Consider the following 21817-nt stretch of genomic DNA (forward strand, 5'->3'; position numbering starts at 1 on the left):
TCCCACTGCTGCTCATTACCAATTGGTACATTATTAAAGATCCCGTTATGACCTATTTGTAAATGTGAAAAATGAGAAAAACCTAAACTGCGAAACGTGAACCACCGTTCGTACGTAGCGAGTGACTACAGTTTCCAAGTTTCACGGCCTTATGAAAGATATCCATCTCAATGGGTTATCACCTGGCTAATTTAAAGGACACTGAAATTGTATTTGCGTTTATTTGTTTGCAAGCGACTGGTTCGCCGCCACGAATGCCAAGAATGTTCATGATGGCTCAGAGGCAGCCGATGTTCTACCAAAGGATATTTTTAAGGTCACTAGGTGAAAAAAATGTGGCCCTAATTATTTTTTTTCACGGAATGTTTGAGCTCAAATACAGGGTGACCAAATGTTGTACTTGTTCTCTAGTGGGTTCTTGCAAGGTCAGATAAAGTTGCTTTTTTATTTTACTTAACCATATTTTGTCGCATTTGCAGGTGACACACGACCATTCTATATATTTATAAACCTTTAACTGTGTTCCCAAAAGTTGCAAACAACAACATTCTGTGCCTGTGCGTTTTTTGGTCACCCATTCCAAAATGAATAGGCTGGCATCCGACCAAATTATCTCTCCCGTAAGGAGCACGTACCCTCGTCTCGCAAGAGAGAACTGACCCTCTGACCCAGAAACCGCTCAGCACATGCAGCAGGTCAGGGCTCTGACAATGGCCCAGTCTGGATTCCAAGCTGAAACATCAAGTGACATCATGGCGCCGAGAGCTAAAAGAAAAACACGCGGAAAAAAAAACTTACGTCCGAAGTTCAAACCACTTCACTTGACGGACGGCACAAGACGACAGAGCGTCTGAAGAACCCCGAGCGAGCGAGCGCGAGAGCGCGTGTCCTCGCCTAAACCTGCCTGCACCTGCCACGCGGCCGTGCGGCTCAAGCGACGCAGCGAGCACTTCACCCCGCGAAGGAAGGCGGCACAAGAGGGGAAACGCAAGCGGCGAGCAGTGGCCTGTCGCCTAGAGGCAGCGTCTACCCCCCACCACCGCCATCACCCCTGTCAGTATCTGCCGTGGCCAGGGTACAAGGTCCGGGTGGGCAAGCGCGCAAACAAGGAACGGGAGCCAGGGTTTCCACCTCTAAGGCACAAAAACAAATCTTTGTTCGAAGGGCCTCTCATGACACGAGAAGAGAGCATTGTCTTCAGTGCTTATTTGTTATTTTTTAATAATTATTATTATTAAGCAGCTTCAATCAATAACAACAAAAATGGCACTTTTAAGGTCACGGGAAGAATTGCAGATTTCAAAGGGCACGGGACATCCTGGGTAAAACCAGGACAGGTGGCAACCCCTACCAACAGCAGCAGCTGCGATGAACTCAGGCTTCTAGAGCCCAGCCCTGGGTGCTGATGGAATCGAGTGGCTTTTCAAAGGCCACTCCAGCCCAGTGCTACGAGCATTCCTGAATGACACGTCTGGGCAAAACAGCCATAAACAGGTCACGAGGGCGATGTTGTTGCAAGGAACTTTCCATCCATTGTGATTCGCTCGCCTATGACCAAATCACCCGGAATGCACCCGGTCCCGTCAGACCTTAGGAAGCTAAGCATAATTGAGCCTGGACAGTGTGTGGGGGCGGGCATCCACCGTGTGTTGTGCGCTGCTGCGGGACTCTGACAGCAGTGGCGACACATCCGTTGTTGGGCTATACTTCTGTGCGTCAACAGCTCGGCTCTGATCAGCACGGTGAAGTATAGCTAAACAACAAACGCCCACGACCCGCACGGCATAGGGAGGTTCTCATCCAGCAGTGGTTAGTTTCCTCATATCATACTGGCCCTCACCAAGGGATCGTGGAATTTGCACTACAAGCTCAGGACCACTGATGGACTACAAGCTCAGGACCACTGATGGAAAACTGACCTGCATTGATTGTTTGAGCAAGGTGACACGTTCGCCCGACTCTAACTGGAACACGGGTCAGTATTCTGTGTCATACGCAGGTGCAATGCGTGTGAAAATACGATTTGCAAAATTGTACACTCGTGTCACTGGAAATATGTAAAATTTCACGTAAACCTTTTCGGGAAAAGAAGGACTTCCTGAACCTCAAATGCCGATAGAGCAATGCCCAGTCGTGCATTGCACTAAGTGCACAGTGCACACGCATATGTAAAATACATTTATACACTTGTCAACTGTGCGTAGCACAACAAGCAATGACAGTTTGAACACTTTAAATAGATAAGGCGTTCACAATGTAGCTGCACAGCAATAGCATGGCAACGATCAACTGAGATGGTCTAACGATTTTAAATGTGGCTTTGAGTGGCGGCCGGATGACTCAAGAGGGCCGATGATGATATTCCCGTGTAAAAAGCCACCGAACCAGTTTTACTAAGATCCTGGGTGAAAATCCCAGCATCCCATTCAATTCATTAAATCGGAAACCACAAGTCACGCTTGCAAGCATTACAACCGCACAACTCTTGCCAAAAACGCCAAGCCTCTGTAAAGCACATTGTACGCATACCTACACACAACAGGTACGTGTCCAGAACGAGAGTTAAAAAATAAACTCTTCCCCCCCACCACCGCCCCTGCCCCACGGGTTCTGAACGGCAACGGCACGCAATCGTGCCATAAAGCAGCGTGTCGCAAGAGCGCTCCTTGAATGTTACATAACCGCTCGCTAATCCGGGTGCGAGCGTGCGCACAGGGTGACCTCGGGTTCCAGCGACGCTACAATCCTTCGCTTGGCGTCGCCGAGGCTCGCCATGCGCCGGCGCGTGACCTCGCCCTTGTCGCCCGCCACCATCTCGGCGGCCGGAAGTCGTGTCTTTCAACTTTACCGGTCATGCAGCGCTCGCGTACGTGCCAGCAAGCGTACGTGCGAGTGAGCGTACGAGCGAGCGTACGTGCGTGCGAGCGTACGTGCGTGCGTGCGTGCGTGCGTGCGAGCGTGCGTGCGAGCGTGCGAGAGAGCGTGCACCCTCGCGCTCTTATCCCTGGGTGAGCGCCCCAATTAACGCGCGACCCGTTTGGTTTGGTTTAGCTCGTATCACCGGTGCAAAACAGTGCGTCCTCAACATCGATGCTGAGGTCAAGAGGTCATCGCGGCCAATGATGCTGGTGCCACCACAACCTGGCTATTGCTTTCTTCCTTCTGCGAGATTGCATAGACGCCCAAACTCAAAGGTCTGTTTTTTTTATCTCATCAAACCATCATCTGGCTTTTACATCTTTCCTTGGATAGTCAACATATCCTTCGAGGACCACTCTTATCGTCTTATTACCACCAGCATCAGGCTTTAGGCCTTCCCCTTGGGTTGCTGACCTCTGGATACTCAATCCAAAAGTTTCTGGAGTTTTCGTGCAGAACTTGTTTTCTCCCACATGCTATGATTCTCAATAAAGCAAGTGATCAGTTACAAATGAACGTGATAAAGTCAAGGGATGATTCTCATACAGATTGTTTTCATGAAGTCACCGGAAGGCTTATTTAATTCAGCCAATGATAACGCAAGATGCATTCATACCACAGAAGGCATGTGGATATCAAGGGATCTCCATACACTTGTGAACAACACCAATCTATCTACATGTTAAATTACGTCAGCCAGTTGACTGGTTATATCTCTATCAGGAATGTTCAGAATTTACAGAGCAAGAGGTTTTTTTTTATCTCAATTATGAATTAAAATGTAAAATGTTCAGTATAAACATTACAACTGAATTATTTACTCTTGCGAATGAGGTCACAAGGGCCCTGTCCAGTTCACTTCATAGGCGGTAACAAACTTTAATCATCATCATCATCCTCAACCATGATCAATCCACCGGTCGATGAATGCCTCCTGAAGCCGTCACCGTCTCCCGTGACCTCACGATGTAACAATGCACCTGGCACCTGCACACGGCGCTGGCCATCGCTTCGTCTCCGCCGTAGACTCCCGTTCAGGGGGCGCTCCCTCCCTTGGCTGTCACTCCCTACCGATATTCTCGACCATCGTCCATCAGTCCTCTCTAGCCACGACGCATCCCACCCAATCCCGCTTACTCTATTTCGTAACGGACAAAAGTTCGGTAAAAGGACGGCTGGGCAATAAAGGCCACTGGGCTGGAATAGCCACTGGGCTATCCAGCCTCTTTGCCTGGTATCAACACCGCACACTGTACAGACGCACAGACGCAACCACAAGCGCAGACTTGGCAGCTGTCAGTCCCCGTCTGTTCATCCGCCCATCTGTCCCCCGGTGCTCGCTGGACTTAACTCGATGTGCTCCGAAGGATGCGGGGAACAGGACGCGGTTCGCTGAGCGACTGAGGAAATGAGAACGCTGGGTCCCGGGCACGGACGGATTATCAACAGTGGCAAACTCCCCAACAGACAAATCGCTTCAACACGTAGGCTTTCGCGACCGATATTATTTAAGATCGAAACAGGTGTATTTCTCCACAATTATGGCTGTCGCCTGATGAGGCCGGTTGTAAACGCCGGCAGAACGTCATATTCGAATTGTAAATGTAGTGGGTTCACTCTCCAACACACAAGCGGTGTGCTGAACGAGTAACTAATTGGCACGTTTTGTATACGTGACGAACCTTACTAATCGGCTGTGTCGGGTGGTGGTGGGTTTAACGACACATTTATATTTAATCCCTCCCATCCTTGCCAAGCGCTTGGCGGAATACGGCCGTGGGCAATGCTGGCAGCGTGGCTCAGCGCGACAGGCATGTGACGAACCTTTTTACTTTTCACCCTGAGAGACGGCACTTTCGCTCAGAACACCGAGGCATTTGTGTTCGGCGAGGAAGGAATTTATGTAACGCGTACTACAGCGCGCATTGTGTCTTATGCACAGAGGAGCGCGCGTCGGTATTGTGACAATAGGCGTCGCTTCTTGCTACATATTTTTTAAATACTCGGTGGGTTGTTCAACACGAGGAGCTTAAATATTTCTCCACAGCTATGACTGAACGAATGCCATTCAGAGGTCGCATTTTAATTCTCTGGTATTTGCAAGTCTAGATGTTAACCGCGAGCGCTTCCATATGCGTGCCTTTAAAATGCACAACTCCTTGAAAAATGCAAATACGTTAGAAGCCTGGTCAGCTCTAAATTATGCCTTTTTTTTTGCATCGCTGTCCTTCAGTGAACAAAGGACGGCTGGGATGTTTAACGCACGGTCGGCCGAGAGATTTGTCAAGAGTCAACGGGGTTTAAAGTTTCCATCCCGAACCGCACGGAGCTCGGAATTGCTTCGGTATTTGCAACCGTGGAAATAAAATCCCCGTAGAGGAACGAGCGGCGACGACTTGTTCCTGAGCCAGGTGGCGTTTACTTGAGATTAGCGTCGATTAGGCGGAGCGCTCACACGCACACTCACCTCCGCAGTGGCAAATAACGTGACGACCAAGGAGAACGACCGTGTTTGTCTCAACCCACGCTGCTTGTGTTTCCATGACCGGCTTATAAGTTGGCCTAGAGCTGAGCTGGAGCTGAGTTGGGGCCAAGCCAAGAGAAGCAAAACAAGGGCCGAACACGCCGGGCGGAACGATTCACCGACTCCAACAATTCGATTCAAGAATATTATTTTTTTGTTTACATTGCGGTGGCCATTAACATAATATACAAATTGAAAAACATTTCTACACACACATGCAACCATGAGCTGATGAAACTACTTGAGCCGATGCATCGAAGGTCGAAAAAATTAGCGTCAAGGTGACAAGTTTCTTACACTCCTCCGAGAAATTGGACCAGATTTCTTGTTTAAAAAAAACAAAGACGTAGCCGTCTGGACCTGGGGCTCGCCTGCTCACGATATCACAAGCAGCCGCTATTGGAGGACCTTGGGAGTGTCTCAACGTGCGGGCAGCCTGCGTGGGCCCAGGCAAGGGCAGTGATGCATACGTGCCACCTCAACTCCTAACTTCTGCTCTTCCACAATCCCCGCGTGGGCTGCGTCAGCAGACGAGCGAAGCCAGGGTCCCGGCATCACGTGTGACCCGGTTTGCGTTACCCTTCCCGTCACTGCCGGGAGGGGTGCCGGGTGAACGCGCGACCCAATCCTGCGCGGCGGGGTTTGTTTGAAGATTCACAGAGAGATGATCACCGTGTACTGCTGTGTGTGATTAGGTCCGTAACGATGCGTGGATTAGTCTATTAAAATCGATTCCTGTGCCCGTAGCACACGCATATAATTGTGCGTGTGTGTGTGTACGAATCGATTGTTTACAGTTTACGCAAATGATATGCTGATGTTACATGGGGCGGGGGCGACCGATATTGCACTAAACGTGTCAGAGCAAACGGAAGGAAATATAAACAGGACGGTTCAAAAGAGAGGCAAAACGGGATTAATTGAGTGTTGATTCGAACTGCGACCCGCCAACTTGTGACATTTCGTCGAATCTCCGGTGAGCTGAATTGTTACGAACCAGGCTGCGATACTCCCGAACCTTCGGGGCTGCAAGGTGACCAGCAGCTGGCAGGACAGCAACTAGGTTGCTGCTCCATGTGCATGGTACTGCGGCACTTCACGTGCTGTCTTCTCAGATGAGTGGGTTTTTCCAGCTCCTCTCGGTTCCACCATCGTACCCCCCCCAGCCCCCCACTAGCAACAAAAACCGAGCCCCCACCGCCCACCCACCCCCCACCAACAGATTCTTGACACTCAGTGTGGAGGCTCTCCTGGACAAATAAAGAACTCATTTGTTATCATCACCAAAACAGCTGCGTTGTTGACCATTTCTAGCAAATTCCGCTGATCCACGTGGCCAAAGCGGGCGGCCCGTCGACTGCGTAGGCTTGCGCTGGTGCGCACAAGCAGCGGCGCGTAAACAGCCCTCTCTGCTACGAACCGCCCGTGTCACCTGACGTGACCTTCATCCTTTGTGGCCGTGTCACGGCGCCAGTCAGCGCCAAAGTACGTTGGGGGGGGGTGGGGTTTAACGTGTACTTGTTTTTACTTTTGAGAAAACCTCCCCTTGCACAGACACTGGTAAACAGGCTTCGCTTGTGGTGGCCGGGGAGAGTGGGGGGGGGCAAGGGGAGGGGATAAGGGGGCGGGAGGGGGGCCTATCGAAGTTGTGCATTGACACCGACAGCCACCGATTGCAAAATGCTATAGTCACGAGAGGATGTTGTTCGCGTGCAGTGGAAAAACAACTTCTTTTTTTCGGCGCTTTTCACAGATTACATCCCGATTGCGCTCCCAGCATCGGGTCGGCGTGAAGTATTTTTCAATCCGCTGAAGTACCACCTCAACACAGCCGAGAAAGCCCCACCTACCGTGGGACACCCGCAAAGCGATGAAAGTCAAAGGTGCAGCCCCGCGATGACCTACTCGCACCGCCGCTGGTGGAAGGGGCCTCCACCAGAAAGAGCTTGCAGAGCATATACTTTGGGCCTATTCTGCCAGACCATTTTTTTTTAAGAGTTAGGAGTGGCACCCACATTTTACCCCACCGACGCACGACCTGCCAATGGACTGTGGGCGCACACATTTAAGCTGCTGGGTGGACCGAGCTGGGGGTGCGGGGGGATGACTCAGGAAACTTGTACATTGCTTCAACTGGTTGACCTCTGGACTGGTTGACCTCTGGACTGCAAGTCTCGTCTGCTGAGCATTACAAAACAGGCAACGAACCTGATATGACAAGGGCCGAGCAGAGTATCCTTTAAACAAGCCATTTTACATAATCACTCAATTGCGCTGTATTCTGCTGTGCCAACGAGCGAGTGAGGGCTGGAAACCTGCTTTGCCAACTGTGCTTTGTTGGCAAACGGTTGGGGAACACAATCAGCAACAACGCATGGTTACAAGAACAACAACAACAACAATGCGTGGCTACCGCAGAGCAAACGGGTGAGATGTGAATTTAGCACAAAGCAACCTATGGGTGCAGGGGTGAGCTAGTTACTCAGATACAATTGACTCGATTGTTGATTAATTTGAAGAGCTGTTGCAAACTCACAATACTGTCACCTTCCTAAAAGTGCAAACAGTTTTGGAGCCTGGAAAACTGTCCTGAAAGAAAACTGGATTTTCTCCAGGTCCTCCGGTTTTCCTGATTATCCCCATTACATGTTATGTTAAATTAAATGTGCCTGATCTCACCAGATCTCAGAAGCTTAAGCAGAAACTGAGCCTGGTTGGCAATTGGATGGGGAACTCCCTGGGAACACCAGGTATTGTAGATATCGGCTGCAAGGAGGGCAGTCGATGGCAGTAATAGCAATAGATTCTTGAATCTATCTGGGCGGAGATTTAAGTTAACTGAAATGGGCTCAACATCCCAATGCAGGAACCTCCTGAAAAATTATCAAAAGACTCGATGCAGATTTTCTGGATAAACCAAGGGCATTACGGTATTATTATTATTATGATTATCATTACAGAGCAACCTGCAAGATTATAAAGATGCGGCTCACATCAAGGAAACTTACTGCTAGCAACCGATGACCTGAATTAAAGTGTCTTGAGACACACCAAGACTCCCGTGTTTCTTTCGATACTCCTGGTATAGTCCACGCGTCGCACGCGTGTCCATCCAGCCGATCGCCACGACCGACCTGCAACTGAAGGCACCACGTTTCCGTGTGTGTGCGTTGTGTTAAACAAAGTTAAACACGGGCGTCTCTCTCTTTCACACGCAGGTCTCTATTGAACTCCCAGATATTGCACAACCTCCACGTGTTACATTGCTACTTTGCATAAACCACATTGCTTCTGTTTTGTAACCCACGCTGGGCTTTGTTAAACCATTCTAGGCGCTGGAATGGTGGAACTTGTTATCAGTAACATAGGGTAACAAAGGCCCCAGACAACCTAGGCGTGTGTTTACATGTCTCTCGTAAATGCCTCAACACAGGGCATGCTGTCACACCAGGTATCTTGAAAAACAACAGCTTCGCAATCTCTACGTGCAAAATAAAAAGAGTTTGTGCCCGATGGTGTCTGTTCCACGCTTTCCACATATGGTACATGGTGTATTCACGTAAACATTAGACTTTTAGGACTAAACACCAATAAGATGAATTACAATCCACAATGCGTTACGGTTTCAATGAATTTGCAATACATTTACCGATAACATAGAAAAAAAAAACTATATACGTACGTGAAATACTTAATAGTGTAATTTTACACTTGAAAGTTTTACCCGTGGCACAGCATCACCACGTGAAGGGGGGGGGGGGGTTAGAGTCAGTCGTGCAAAGGGCAACACGAGGCAGTCATGCGGGGGGGGGGGCGGTCAAGATGACCGGGAGGAGGGAGGGGAGGCTGGGAAGGAAGTCCCCAAGACGGATAACGAGGGCACGGCTCGAGATGATGAGCAACAAGAAGTAGAAAGACGGAGCGGGGCGGGCAAGAAGGGGAGAAAGGGGAAAAGGAACGACTGGGCCGAGATGCACCTCCAATTAGCACGGTCGGCTACGTACGGCGCGAAAGAAGTTCAACATACATATGTACATGTAAGGGATGATGAGAGGGCGACGATGAGAGGGGGGGGGGAAAGAGGGGGGGAGGGAAGAGAGGGAGAGAGCGAGGGAAGATGTGAGCAGAAGCGAACTGCACAGAGCGGAGTCTGTTTTCACTGGGGGCGGCGGGGAGAGGGGAGGGATTCAGAGTGGGCGTGACCACACAGAAGTCACGTGATTCACAGGAGCCTTGAGCTGATTCAGATATAACGACAGTAAGAAGTGATTTGACAAACATGTAAAAAAGGGTTAGGTTTAGGCCAGGGGTGGGCAACCTGCCGCTCTTTAAGGACCGCTCCGTGAGACGTCGTTAATTGAGGACCATCGCCGTCTCGTATTCGCCACGCAGTCCATTGCGGCTCTGGAAATAGAGTTTTTTTTGTTACCGAATTCTAAAGAAACGTCTCCTTGCTTTGGTTGCCAACCCCCTGGTTTAGGGTATTGAAGTGTGGCTCCCACTGCAGCAGCAGAAACGACGGCCTTGATGTGCAGCCGGGGATGCAAGCAGGTGCAGGGGAGAAGCCTCGCAAATATTATTGCGGAAACTTGAACGCACTTCCCCAAAGAGTTTCGGAGAAACTATTGCAGCGCTTCCAAAACACGGAAGTAAATCTAAAAGTGGAAAACGCCAGTCAAGTATTTCATCCCAACGCAGCGTGGACGTGTTTACAAATTCACTCTCTCGTCCCAAGTAAAAATGAATAATAATCATCCACACGTGGACAATATAAGGAAACTCATCAGGAACCACAAAATGCAGTTATTTTTTTTGTATTGCTGAAATAAATTCCAGATGATTTCAAAAGCCTAAAAATTGTATTCTTGAGCATTCTGGGTGTGAGCCTGAATACCGCAAGCAAAATAATTGATCCATTTTTAATGCAGCCCAGTAAATTGTGTAGGGTATTGTTGTTTGGACTACAGCTGGGTGACCTTATGCTCAACCACGTTGAAATTTGTGACTTGCATAGCACGCGGGCACAACATTAAACCGATAACCGCTATATCGCCGCCGCCCCCCCAACCGTGCCCTTCACCCTGCTCCCCCAAAGGAACGCTTCCAAAATCCGTAAACTGGGGCAACAATGCCCAATTCGGTTTCGTCTCCAGCGAGCTCACAGGCAAAGGTGGGGCGGCGCAGCACGTGTCTCGAAACGCGCTTCGCTTGGACTTGCGACGCCTAGCGGAGACATTTCATTCCCCGTCCGGGGGGCGCGGGAGCCGTACATTTGCGCGGGCGCGCGAGAGAGAGTAGCAGGGACATCGCCATGACGCTTGGGAGTCGGGCTGTTTAGTCACAAGCGGCTGAGGGCTCAAGGAGACGGGATTATAACTTTCACAGGGAAAAGAGCAAGGTGCCTCCATGCAGTGAGGAGCAGTTGCTAAATATAACTCTTACTGTATTAACATTCACAGTTTCTGCCGTCTCTTTCCTTGCTCAAGTCTGGGCAGCAAACATTTCTATTGGCCACCCAAACCCGAAGGTGGAAATTACACGTTCCTATGGTGCTGGGGCCAGCCTCTCCGTACGATTGGCATTACAAACACCGCAACTTTTACAGAATGTACTGCGATAGCCAAATGCCGTATTTGGGCCATGACATTGGCACACAATGGCCTCCTCTTACGAATGACTGTCATTGGATCCTAAGCATCCATTTCGTAGCAAAAGGACATGCCTTGATAATGCCCCCGGAATAATTAGGAAACAGTGGTTGGAATCGAAGCCTGCAAAAATTATCTTGAGTGACAAACAAGACCCGGAGCCTGTGAGCCTCCCCTATCACGAACACGAGTCATCCTTCACATCCTTAAATGTTTTTGCCTTCTCAAAGCATGCATTATTTATCACCCAACTACCAAATCATCACAATCGGCGGTCTGCGTTGTTATTGAAATGTGCCGCGCTGTCGCGGTAACAGAACCCTTTCATGAGCCGGCGGCGTGTTATATAACATTGCATGCAGGTTTCATAATGGCTTAATTGAAAAGCAATGGAAAACACTCATTAACATAATGGGCTTCATTGAAATACAACAGACATTATTTACAATGAACGCCCCCCCCGCCACCCACCCCCCCCCCCTCAGGTTTCCCGGAAAGACGCCGCCTATACGCCCGGTGTTTGAAATGAGTCCACCTGCCGTGGGCATTGTTCATCTCCGATGACAACATTCAAGAGGTAAGAAGATTGGCAGGGGGGATGCTGCCGTTGCCACGGTGTTAAGTGTTGACCAGCTAACCGGCGACTTTGCGATCCGGGGAGTCGACGGTTCCATCCTATCTCCCGGCGCGGCAGTTGTAGACGACTGGGCAAGCCTCTTAAATATCCCACCCGGCGGTGGGGTAAAGTGTGGGCACGTTCCACCTCGTAACGAGACGTCCAGCCAGCATGCAACGGCGGGACAGAAATACCCCCTTACAAGGGGCTCTTCTCGAGTTGGGGAGGCCCTTACGCATGAGCAAACGCCGAGCCGCAGCAAGCCAACACACACGTCGTCACGGCGATTCTGCGACGACTGACCGATGATTAGAAAAAACCATAATGGCAGCAACTGGCTGGGGTGGGTGCGTACGTGCGCACGTGCTCACGTGGCGAGCTGTTTGCTGCTTGCTGGCTTTTCCCCCTTTTGCCCGGAGAGTTTGTGTGCTAAGCGCCGCGGGTTTCCACCAACCAGCGGCCAACGTGACCCCGCGAGTAGGACGGGGACTGGGAGGCCTTGGGTGATGTTGGGGGGGGGCAGTGGGGGTCAGTGGGGGGTTGAATGAGGGGGAGCTGGGGGGGGGGTAGCCATAAGCGTAGCCACCGCTTGTGTCTGTGATATGCCGCCCCTGAGAGCCCAGCAGTTGGCAGTGTCTGCACAGGTCGCGCTTAGGCGCTGTCTGGGAGCCGATGACCGTCAGGGTCGTTACGTTTTCGTTTCCCAGCCTTAGCTTGTTTACAACGCTTCCCAGTCCTTAATCGCTACATCTGATCAGGCGCACTGCCCCAGTGTAACAACGGTACAGTGCCTGCCCACCACTGCCTTAGACTTGCGCGCTGAGAATAATTTGATTCCGCTGCATAAGATTTTTTTTTCTTCTCACGGGGAATAAATAGAATGCGAGTTCGCTGTGCTACCGGTGATTTGGCCTTAAAGACTCTGCGATAGCGTTGGCGATGGTGAACCATTGCCTGCATCTGCACCACAGCTCAAATCGCAAATGAGAAATATCCCAAAGCCACCCCCCCCCCCAATAAAATACCAAAAAAATAAACCCCGGCCTACGTGAGTCTCCCTTTGCAGGCACACCAATACACCCGAACCCAGCGAGATGAATGGCACCAGTTAGTTAGACAGTTAGAAGTGATGCAGATTTAATTCTGAGCCAACCAAAGTGCATGTGGGCGCTCAGATAAGATGCAAACATAGAAAGCCTTCTTTTGGTCGCCTGAGCCTCCAGCGGAAGCAGTGAACACTGGGAATGCTGAGATTGCCTGAGCCCAGCTGAGCTTTTGGCACCGACCATGAATCGTAAAGAGTCCTCGCATTGGTGACACGACTCTGGCTGGCTCTCCCCGAGTCCCCCCAGCAGTTGAGAGCGAAACTTCACGATTCAAAAAGTTGCGTTGGTGCGGACGAGCCTCGTGTACCGACACCGAGTCTCAAAAAATCCCAAAGATAAAAAAAATAAGGGCACTTTAATCCGACTCCTTAAGCCGTGGGTACTAACACCTTGTTGTTGACGCCGCCACCATGCGTGCTGCTTCAAGCTCGAGGTCACGGAAGCCGTTTACCTCATTATATCCCACACGTCATCAAACAGAACACCAACCCTCTGTGCTCCCAGAGCAACTGTGTAAAAAAATGCAACGTACGCAGGTGCGCACTCGCGGCTCTCACAGGTCACCGACCTCCCTTTATATCGCTCTTTGGAGTCGAAGACGTGAATCCTGGTGATCTGCGAGTGCCACCGCTTTTGGTGCGTACGCCGTCAATACATTTCCTGTTCGCCGCTCCTCCATCTCGCGAGTTTTCAAACGCCACAACAAACGAGTTCAAACAAGCTTGTTTCAACAAAGTTAGCTTGCACGGAGAGGGGGGGGGTAGCCCAGAAAAACACCGTCTGCGTACAAACAGCTGAGAAACATGAACTCATCGCACGGTCACAAGCAAAGCAGGTTAGGGTTCGGGCTCGAGTGTTTTTCAAGGCGGCACGGAAAATGGTTTGGTCGGGTGAATTACGATAGGGCATCCCGTGCCTGCAGGCTACAGCTCAACTTCAAGAAAGCCGAATGAATCTCTAAGGGCCACTGGGGCAGTATATGGAGTTGGCTTTAGTGCGAGCGATCAACCTGAGGCCCTGTGTAATGTGTGAACATTGTAAAATGGGTTGTCGGGGTGGCGCTTGTGGTTGGGGCCACCGAGTCAGTTTGCAAAGGACTTGATTCTTTGATTCCAAGCAATGCCTGGTAAATTCCGTGGTAAATTCATAAAGTATACTTTATGAGTATAGCCCATCTGGAAGTTTAACCCACAATCTTTCGAATTTGAGTCGTGCCCTATAGCCACAAGTGCCACCCACCCTGACGTCATGAACATTAGTTGCAACGAAGAAGAGTGGGCTTTGGGCAGGGATACATGTGCTGAACGTCTGTGAAAAAAAGAGCTTTCATAGCTCATGGGATTCCTTCACCCCAAATAAAACTCTCACTCTGATAAGTAGACGCCGACCTATTGCTAGAAGGAACGATGGCCGATTGTCCAGAACGGTGGCCGAGTGGTCAGCCACGGCATGGAACATTCAAGAGGTGACACTGGCCCTGGTGTGCCTGTGCTAAGTGAAATTATTTAATCTCGCGAGCATGAGAGATGGCGACAGCTTGGAGATGCTTTCATCCAGCAGTGGATTGACCATGGATGACGATGATAAAAAAAATCGGAAAATGTAGAGCTGCAACTATAGGACTGCATTTAGACCAGGTCATCCCCTTCAAAAAAAGTGTGGAGACTCAAAATTATGTATGGGCGCTCAGCAGTTAAATGTGGGCTGTCGCGATCAATATTATCCATAACAGTGTGTTTGGGTTAGATCGCGTGAACATAAATGTGTCGTTAAACCCGCCACCACCCCGACGCAGCCAATTAGTAAGGTTTGTCACGTCAACAAAACGCAGCCCCAATTCGTGACGAGCGCAGCACACCGCTGTGTTCGGAGAGTAGACCCACAGCGCGCGCAATTGCACATTGTGGCGGGTCTCACGTCACATTCACATTCACGCGATCTAACTCCACGCACACCCCCCCAATGGATAAATGTGGACACTTGGTATGGGCCGGTGGGGCACCACCACCCGGCAGAGCGGCCGCGTTGGTCTGCCCCGTCTGCGAAATCCACCGCGTGGATTGTCCGAGTCTGGGCGACCCTCCTCCTCCCGCCAGGCAAAAGCAGAGCGGCACTGTACATCGAGTAGGGCCCATTCACTGTGCCGCACTCAAGGCTTACACACGCGCACACACAAATACAAAGATCCCCCGTATAGCCTTAACAGACTGTTGGGGCAAGTGCTGTTAGCGAGCAGCACCTATGAAGGCCGGCACGGTGGCATACGAGGGGGTGGAGTGGCCAACACCACGTCCGACCGCCTTTGTCTCCCCAGCGGCGATGATTTATTTAAACACCGCACCATGCACTCATTTGAGGCTGAGTCGACCTAGGGGAGGCCCGGGACCGGTTCAAATAATCGTCGCTGGTGTTGACCGTGAGCAGGGTACACACATACATACATGGACACACACATACATGGACACACATGCCTTCCCCCCTCTCTCACTTGCCCTCGGCCAAACAGCGTGACTCATTCATAAAACGATGTTGAAACTAATCCCGGGTATGCAAAACAATGGAGGTGCTACTTCAAAAAAAGCCAGCGGCCGGCCGGCTGCGGAGAGAGAGAGAGAAGCCATGAGTCACAGGGCAACTTCAAAGTGTTGCCGCCGCCGCCACGCTCTTCCCAAATAGTGGTGCTGTTCAGCCAAAAAAAAACTTGCCAGCTCTTTTACAAAAACATGTTTACTCAGAGGGGATTTTTTTTTCTCTCTCTCTTTGCCCACATACTTTTCCACTCGAAAGATCAAAGAACTATTAAAAAACCTTTAACCTTTGGAAGGTATGCCGATGGAGGCAAGACAAAGTTTGTTTCGTGCCTGTTGTTTTTGGCCAGTGGGAGAGCGAGCGAGCGGGAGGGCACGGCAGACAGGAGCCGTGGCATCTGCCGAGTGCCCTGCCACCAACAATCGCCACCGCCGCTCCTACCGCCCCCACCACTTCTTGTTACGAAATCCACAAACACCCCGAGTCGTACCTCCATCCATGGGCGGAGTTGTGGAAGGGCAAAGTGAACGACCCCCCTCTCCCAGGTAAATTAAACTCCGCCGATGCCTCCGTCCCAAGTTTTGTGTAAAAAAATAAATTCCGTGCCACGTCAGGCCGCAAACCGCACAACACGTGCTGCTCAACGTGTTCGACATCAATGGGAAAACTTAAACTCAAACCACGAACCCAGACGCCAGGCCAAAAAAACAAATCTCGCGCACGGTCGGGCCAGCGGTCGCGTGGACGGGCCAGCGGACGAGCCAGCGAAACGCGCCAGCGGAACGAGTCAGCGGCCACGGCAGCGGAAAAGGAGAGGATGCTTCAGACCAACGACGCGGCCAGGAAGGGGTTAAAGTGCGGAAAGTTGCACGGTCGCGTGAATGGAGGCCGAGGCTGTGCACGGTGGGAAGGAGCCGACACGGACCACTCGAAGGCACACCCACCACCACCGTGTGTCACCGCACTCTCTCTCGCCTACTCCCGTCAATGGGCGAGTGTGGCTCTTAAAGCAGCTGTTGCCGATGCAGTGACTTCCACTTCACCCACCCCTCCGCCGCCCCACCCTTACCCCAACCTCGCTTCCGATCGCAATAAAAGCGATGGGCCTCCCTACCTACGGTCCACGCCTGTCGATGTCCACCGGTCTGTCGGCCTTAGGCTGCACTGATGTACGCGGCGGCGACAACGAATAAATGAGTAAAATTTGCTGAGGCCACTGCAGTTTAAGAGGTGGGCAAATAAACACGTTTCTGGCTTTGTTACAGGGTAAATAAATACACGTAATGCAAAAAAGCCATAAAAGGGAAGTTATTGCTGGTAACCAAGACAAGCGTGATGATTAAATCACTGCAAACACTTTCAGATAGCAGCGTTTAGACCACGTCAGACAGGTCACAAAGCCATCATCACCACCATCCTCTCTACCCTTCAACTGGAACACGCAAAATAAACCCTACCAGGGTCCTGGGCATTTCCACAAATTGTCTGTTGTGAGGCCATAGCAGGCAGAGCCAACACAGCCCCAAGAGCTGCTACTCGCAACACTTTCAACACGTACAGGCGCATGGTGCGGCGGGGACACTCAAAACAACTGCACAGGCCCATGGCACCAAGAGCATCCGACTGAACACCGCGCCACGTTCCTCGGGCAGGCGTGAGGTCGTGGCTTCCGCACGCTGCACCGCACCGGGAACCCGCGACTCCACCGCGAGAGCTCGGATTGTACAGGGCGCCTCGTCTACAGGCAAAGCGCACGTTTGGTGATGACGAAAACCCGACACTCTATAAACGATCCTCCCCTGGGCTGCAGCAAACAACCGACTGTTTGCGAGCGGAGGCGCAACGTGAAATGTGCCGCGCACGAGAGCTGATGTAGAGCGCTTGGGTTCTACGTCAGGAATTACGAAAAATAAACCGGCCTGCCCCTGCGAGTTCACAAAAAAGCGACGCACCGACGGCGACCGACAACGGAGGGACGACCCCTCCGGCAGGTTACTTTAATCGATCCTTGCCCGAATTCGAGGAGGGGGTGGAATCATTCGACGTGCGGATCGACGGGACGGCACTTACTCTCGTGAGCGGTGGCCGCGGCTCTCGGGAAGTCCATGCTGCTGTAGGGGCCGTAGTCCCCCTTGGCCGCGTTGCTGCAGTTGACGTGCGTCGACCGGCGCCCGCCGGCCTCGTCGCCCGCCGCCGTCGCAGTCGCGCCGTCGTCGGACACCAGGAACGCGATGTAGTTGAGGCCGTTCTCGAAGCCGGCCGAAGCCTTGCGCGACATCGTCGACAGGCCCTGCTCCATCGCGCCCGTGCCGCCGGGCGAGGAGGCCGACGCGCACACGCTCTCGAAGGAGCCGTGGTGCTTGGCGTCCTCCAGGAGCGACCAGGACTGCGAGCCGAGCGTCGTCGACGCCTTGGCCGCCGGCGCCGACGACACGGAGGAGAACGTCTCGGAGCTGTGGCGCCGCCGGCCCTGCTCGTTGGCCCGGATCACCTTGGCGCCCTCGTCCGGGTTCGAGACGGCGAAGGTGGGCGTCCCGCCGGGCGCGTGCTCGACGAGCGACAGCCGATTCATCCCGGGCGTCAGGCCCATCGCCCTGGCCGCTTCGGGCTTCGGGGAGAGCAGGGGTTTTAACGCGGAGGGTGGAGGAGCCACCTGGAAGGTCATCTCCGTGTAGTCGCTCTCCGCCTCGTACAGGGGCGTGGGCAGATGCGTGCCGCCCACGTGCACCGGCTGGTAGCCGAGGCCTACGCAGGGATCCTCCGGCGAAAATGGGCCCGGCACGGACCTCGGGGACACCGGCTCGCCCGCCGGGAGCTTGGCCTGGCCCACGCAATCGAACTTTCTGGGGCTTGGTCTCCAGCTTCCGTTCATCCCGTAGCACGTGGGGGAGTCAGTCGTGGTGCTTTTCAGGGACGGTTTGCCGAGGTCTGCGGGGTCAGAGTTCGACACGGCGCAGTCGACCTTCGCCCTGAAATGGATGTTGACGTACTCGCCGGGGCTCACCGGTTCGGCGACACGGTGAGGCTCGGCGCCCTGCTCCTGGGGCTCAGGTTTGATGCGGCTGAGGAGCAGCTTGCTCGGACAAATAGTTCTGCCGCTCTGCTTTTTCGCCGCTCTCCTGATGCCAGAGCCAGACGTGGAGGGCGTGCCGTCGCTGGTCAAACTATCATTGCTCGAAGACGAAGACTTGTCTCCGCCGAACAGGATCTCCTGTCTCGTTTTCACATTTGCGGGGTCGCTCTCGGGCGCGCAGGGCTGAACGACGCTGTACTTTCTCGTGGCTGCCTTACACGAGTGAGGCAGTGCGTTATAGAGGTAGTTTACATTATCAGTCCCAGCCATCACCGGCGCAAACATCTCCTCCGGCGTCGAACCCATCACTCCGCCAGGCGACATGTTCATGTAATGACCCGACATGTTGCCCACCCCGTCGTCCGCGCTTCCAGAAGACCCCACGGGGTTGCTAGCGTTCGCCCATTTCACCACGTACTCCTGGCCCGCGTCGGGAGAAAAGTTTCCGCCGTTCAAACCGGGAGACATCATCATGTAACCGTCGTCCGTCGCGGAGGTCCTCTGCCTGGGATTCACTATCTGCTGGGGGGCCGAGACACTCTTGGGACTCATCGGGACGTAGTCGTCGTGACGCCCGCTCCCGGCAGCGTTGCAGCAGCCGAGCTGCGGAGGCGGGAGCTGAGCGACGCCGGGCGACATCGGCATGTACCCGTCGTCGTCCTTGAGCTTGCCGGCCGTCACCAGGGCCACGTACTCCTCGTGCCGCGTGACCCGCGCCGCCGGCAGGCTGGCCGGCCTGGGCGACACCGAGTAAGACATGCGGCCCGGGTAGACGCCACCGCCGCCGGGCGTCATGGGCGTGTATTCTTCCAGAGAGCCGGCCGCGGCCTGCGAGGGCTTCTGGTGGAACGCCAGCGGCGGCGCGGTGCAGGAGGAGTACCCGCGCTTCGAGTGCAACACGGGCGCCTTCTCGCCGTCGACCTCTTCCACGGACGACCGCTTGGCGCGCCCCGCGGGGCCCGCGTAGCCGCAGCCCGGGTCCATGGACATGTAATTGTCGGGCTCCTGCTCCTCTCTGACGGGCGGCGTGCGACCCAGGGACTCGGGCGTGGCGCTGCGGTTGCAGTGGTTCTTGAAGTCGATGGGGCTGGAACCGTACTCGTCGGACGAGATGAAGCCGCCGTCGCTGTAGGAGCCCGACACGGAGGTGCTGGAGGGGCGCGCGTACAGCGTGTCCGTGGTGGAGCCCAGCCCGCTGCTCGTGGACGACATGCTCACGGGGCTGGTGACATGCGACGTGGGGGACGGCGCCGCGGGCACCGACACCGAGCGGCCCGTCACGTTCAGCAGTGGCTGCAGCTTGGAGCTCTTGCGCAGGGAGTGCGGGTAGCCCCCGATGAACGCCGTGGGGCTGACGTTCACGGGGCTGCCGGCCACCGAGTAGGGCCTGCAGGCTGCGCGGTCGCCCTCGCTGGCCGTGCGCACGCGGATGCCGGCGAGGCCGGCCTTGGTCGCGGGCGACGAGCAGGCGGCGTTGAGGCTCTCCGTGCGCGAGCGCCGCGTCAGGCCCGTCTTGCTAGGCGGGAGGCTCTTCATGTGCCTCCGCTGCGGCACCGAGATGGGGTTGGTGGAGCTGCTCGACGCCGAGTGGCTCTTGCTGCGCGGCCTGAAGTCCGGGAACTCGCCCATCGCCTTCATGGCCTCCAGGATGGTCTCGTGCAGGTTCTGCGCCACCACGCAGTCCTCTACCTGCATCCAGAACTCGCCGGGCCCCGTGACGGCCGAGCGGCCCAGCTCGATGAAGAAGAGGTTCTCGGAGTGGCCGCACCGTCTGATGTTCATGAGCTGCAGGGCCACGTCCGGCGTCACCGAGTTCAGCTTCACGAAACTGATGGTGCGCGCCGAAAGGCACAGCCGGTACACCCCGCACATGTTTCTGCTCTGACCGAGTCCGCGCGGCTTCAGGGTCACCTGCCACACCTCGCTGGAGAAGGTGCCTGCCTGCGGCGAGGAGGCGGCGGTGGGGACGGCCCCGTATATGTCGTCGGAGCACAGCTTCTCTTCCTCCGCTCCGCCCGCTCCTCCTCCCGACGTTCCACCGCCCCCGCCGCCACCCCCCCCGACCCCTCCCGCGCCCCTCGCCGCCCCCACGGCGGCGCGCGGCTTCGTCGCCCCCCCGGCGTCCCCGGGCGCGTGGGGCGGCAGCGAAGCGCGAGCCTGCGCCAGCAGGTCGGAGAGGGCGCGGTGCCACGCGTCCTGCTCCTGCTCGCTCTCGGCCGCCACGGCGAAGTATTCGTCCTTGGTGTAGAGCGCCACGAGGTAGCGGTGGCGAGCGTCGGCGCGCCTGCTCACGCACAGGCACGTGTGCAGCGCCACGGAGCGCTTGGGCCCGCCCGAGCGCTGCCGCCACTTGCGCTCGCTCTCGTAGTACTCGAGGCGTCCCGCGGGGCTGGCCGGCTCAGGCCCGCGCAGCACGAAGAAGCGGCGGTGAGCGCTCTTCTGCTTGCGCAAGTAGCCGCACTTGAGGACGGCCGCGGGCCGCTCAGCCGCGGGTTCTGCCACGTTGGGCATGCTGGCTCTGAAGGTGCAACAAGCACGCACGCAGATACAGGTGTTACTCTTGCTAGTAACGCCTACGCGGCAGAGGTTTCCTCACGACACAGACGCGGCCACCTCCGAGTTGCACGGTTGGCTACGTACGGTGCGAAAGAGGTTCCACCTACATGCATACGTTCCGTGATACACAGACGAATACTAACTCTGGCACAGACATAGTCACCCAGATACGCACACACAGTTACTCTGGTGGACACAGTCACCCAGATACACAGACACAAAGTCACTCTGACACAGTCACCCACATACACACAGTCACTCTGACACAGCCGTTTAGTCACCACGACACACAGCCATATATAGTCACCCTTTACATGCTTAAAATGCGATGTAATGCATTGCTCCCATCGTGTAATGCTCATCACAAGGGAATTGCAATCAAGAGGTCGCCGGTTCAATCCGTCCTCCTGGCGTGCTAGTTGAAACAACGGGGCGAGTTTCTTAAAATCCCACACACGCTCCTTTCCCGACCAGCAGCGTGAAGTGGGTCAGCCGCAAGGGCTACCTGTGGTGGGGCAAAGTTTGGGTACTTTCAAAATGTACGGCCGGCGTGGAACAGTTCAAACCAATACCCGAGGGTGGCTCTCAAGAGCTCCCTCGAGCCTGAGGCTCTTCACTCGGCAGCGGCGTGCGCGAGCAATTGCAGGGCTGCACCTTTATCTCTCGCCAAAAGCATGTTGTGCAGATGTATCGCATAATGCACCGCACAGACATACATTGCACGCATACTTCAGGCGGGCTATAAACAGCGATACAACGCGTAGCGTGCATACTTTTACAAATATATAACACTCTTACACACGGATACATTACAACACATGACACACGTACATAACAAACGTGCAG

The 21817-nt window shown here is 53.9% G+C and overlaps 1 protein-coding gene across 1 annotated transcript in view; it reads right to left on the reverse strand.

Annotated features, from left to right (window-relative positions):
- LOC144735676 (insulin receptor substrate 1-B-like) overlaps positions 1 to 21817 on the reverse strand; it is a 52483-nt gene that overhangs the window by 26275 nt on the left and 4391 nt on the right. The window contains exon 2 of the mRNA XM_078618150.1: positions 17413 to 20933. Within this exon, the coding sequence (XP_078474276.1) occupies positions 17413 to 20926 (3514 nt within the window). The 5' untranslated portion in view covers positions 20927 to 20933. The remainder of the gene's footprint in view (positions 1 to 17412; positions 20934 to 21817) is intronic.

This window comes from Lampetra planeri, chromosome 56, assembly GCF_965212315.1.
Source record: "Lampetra planeri chromosome 56, kcLamPlan1.2.h2, whole genome shotgun sequence".
NCBI lineage: Eukaryota > Metazoa > Chordata > Hyperoartia > Petromyzontiformes > Petromyzontidae > Lampetra > Lampetra planeri.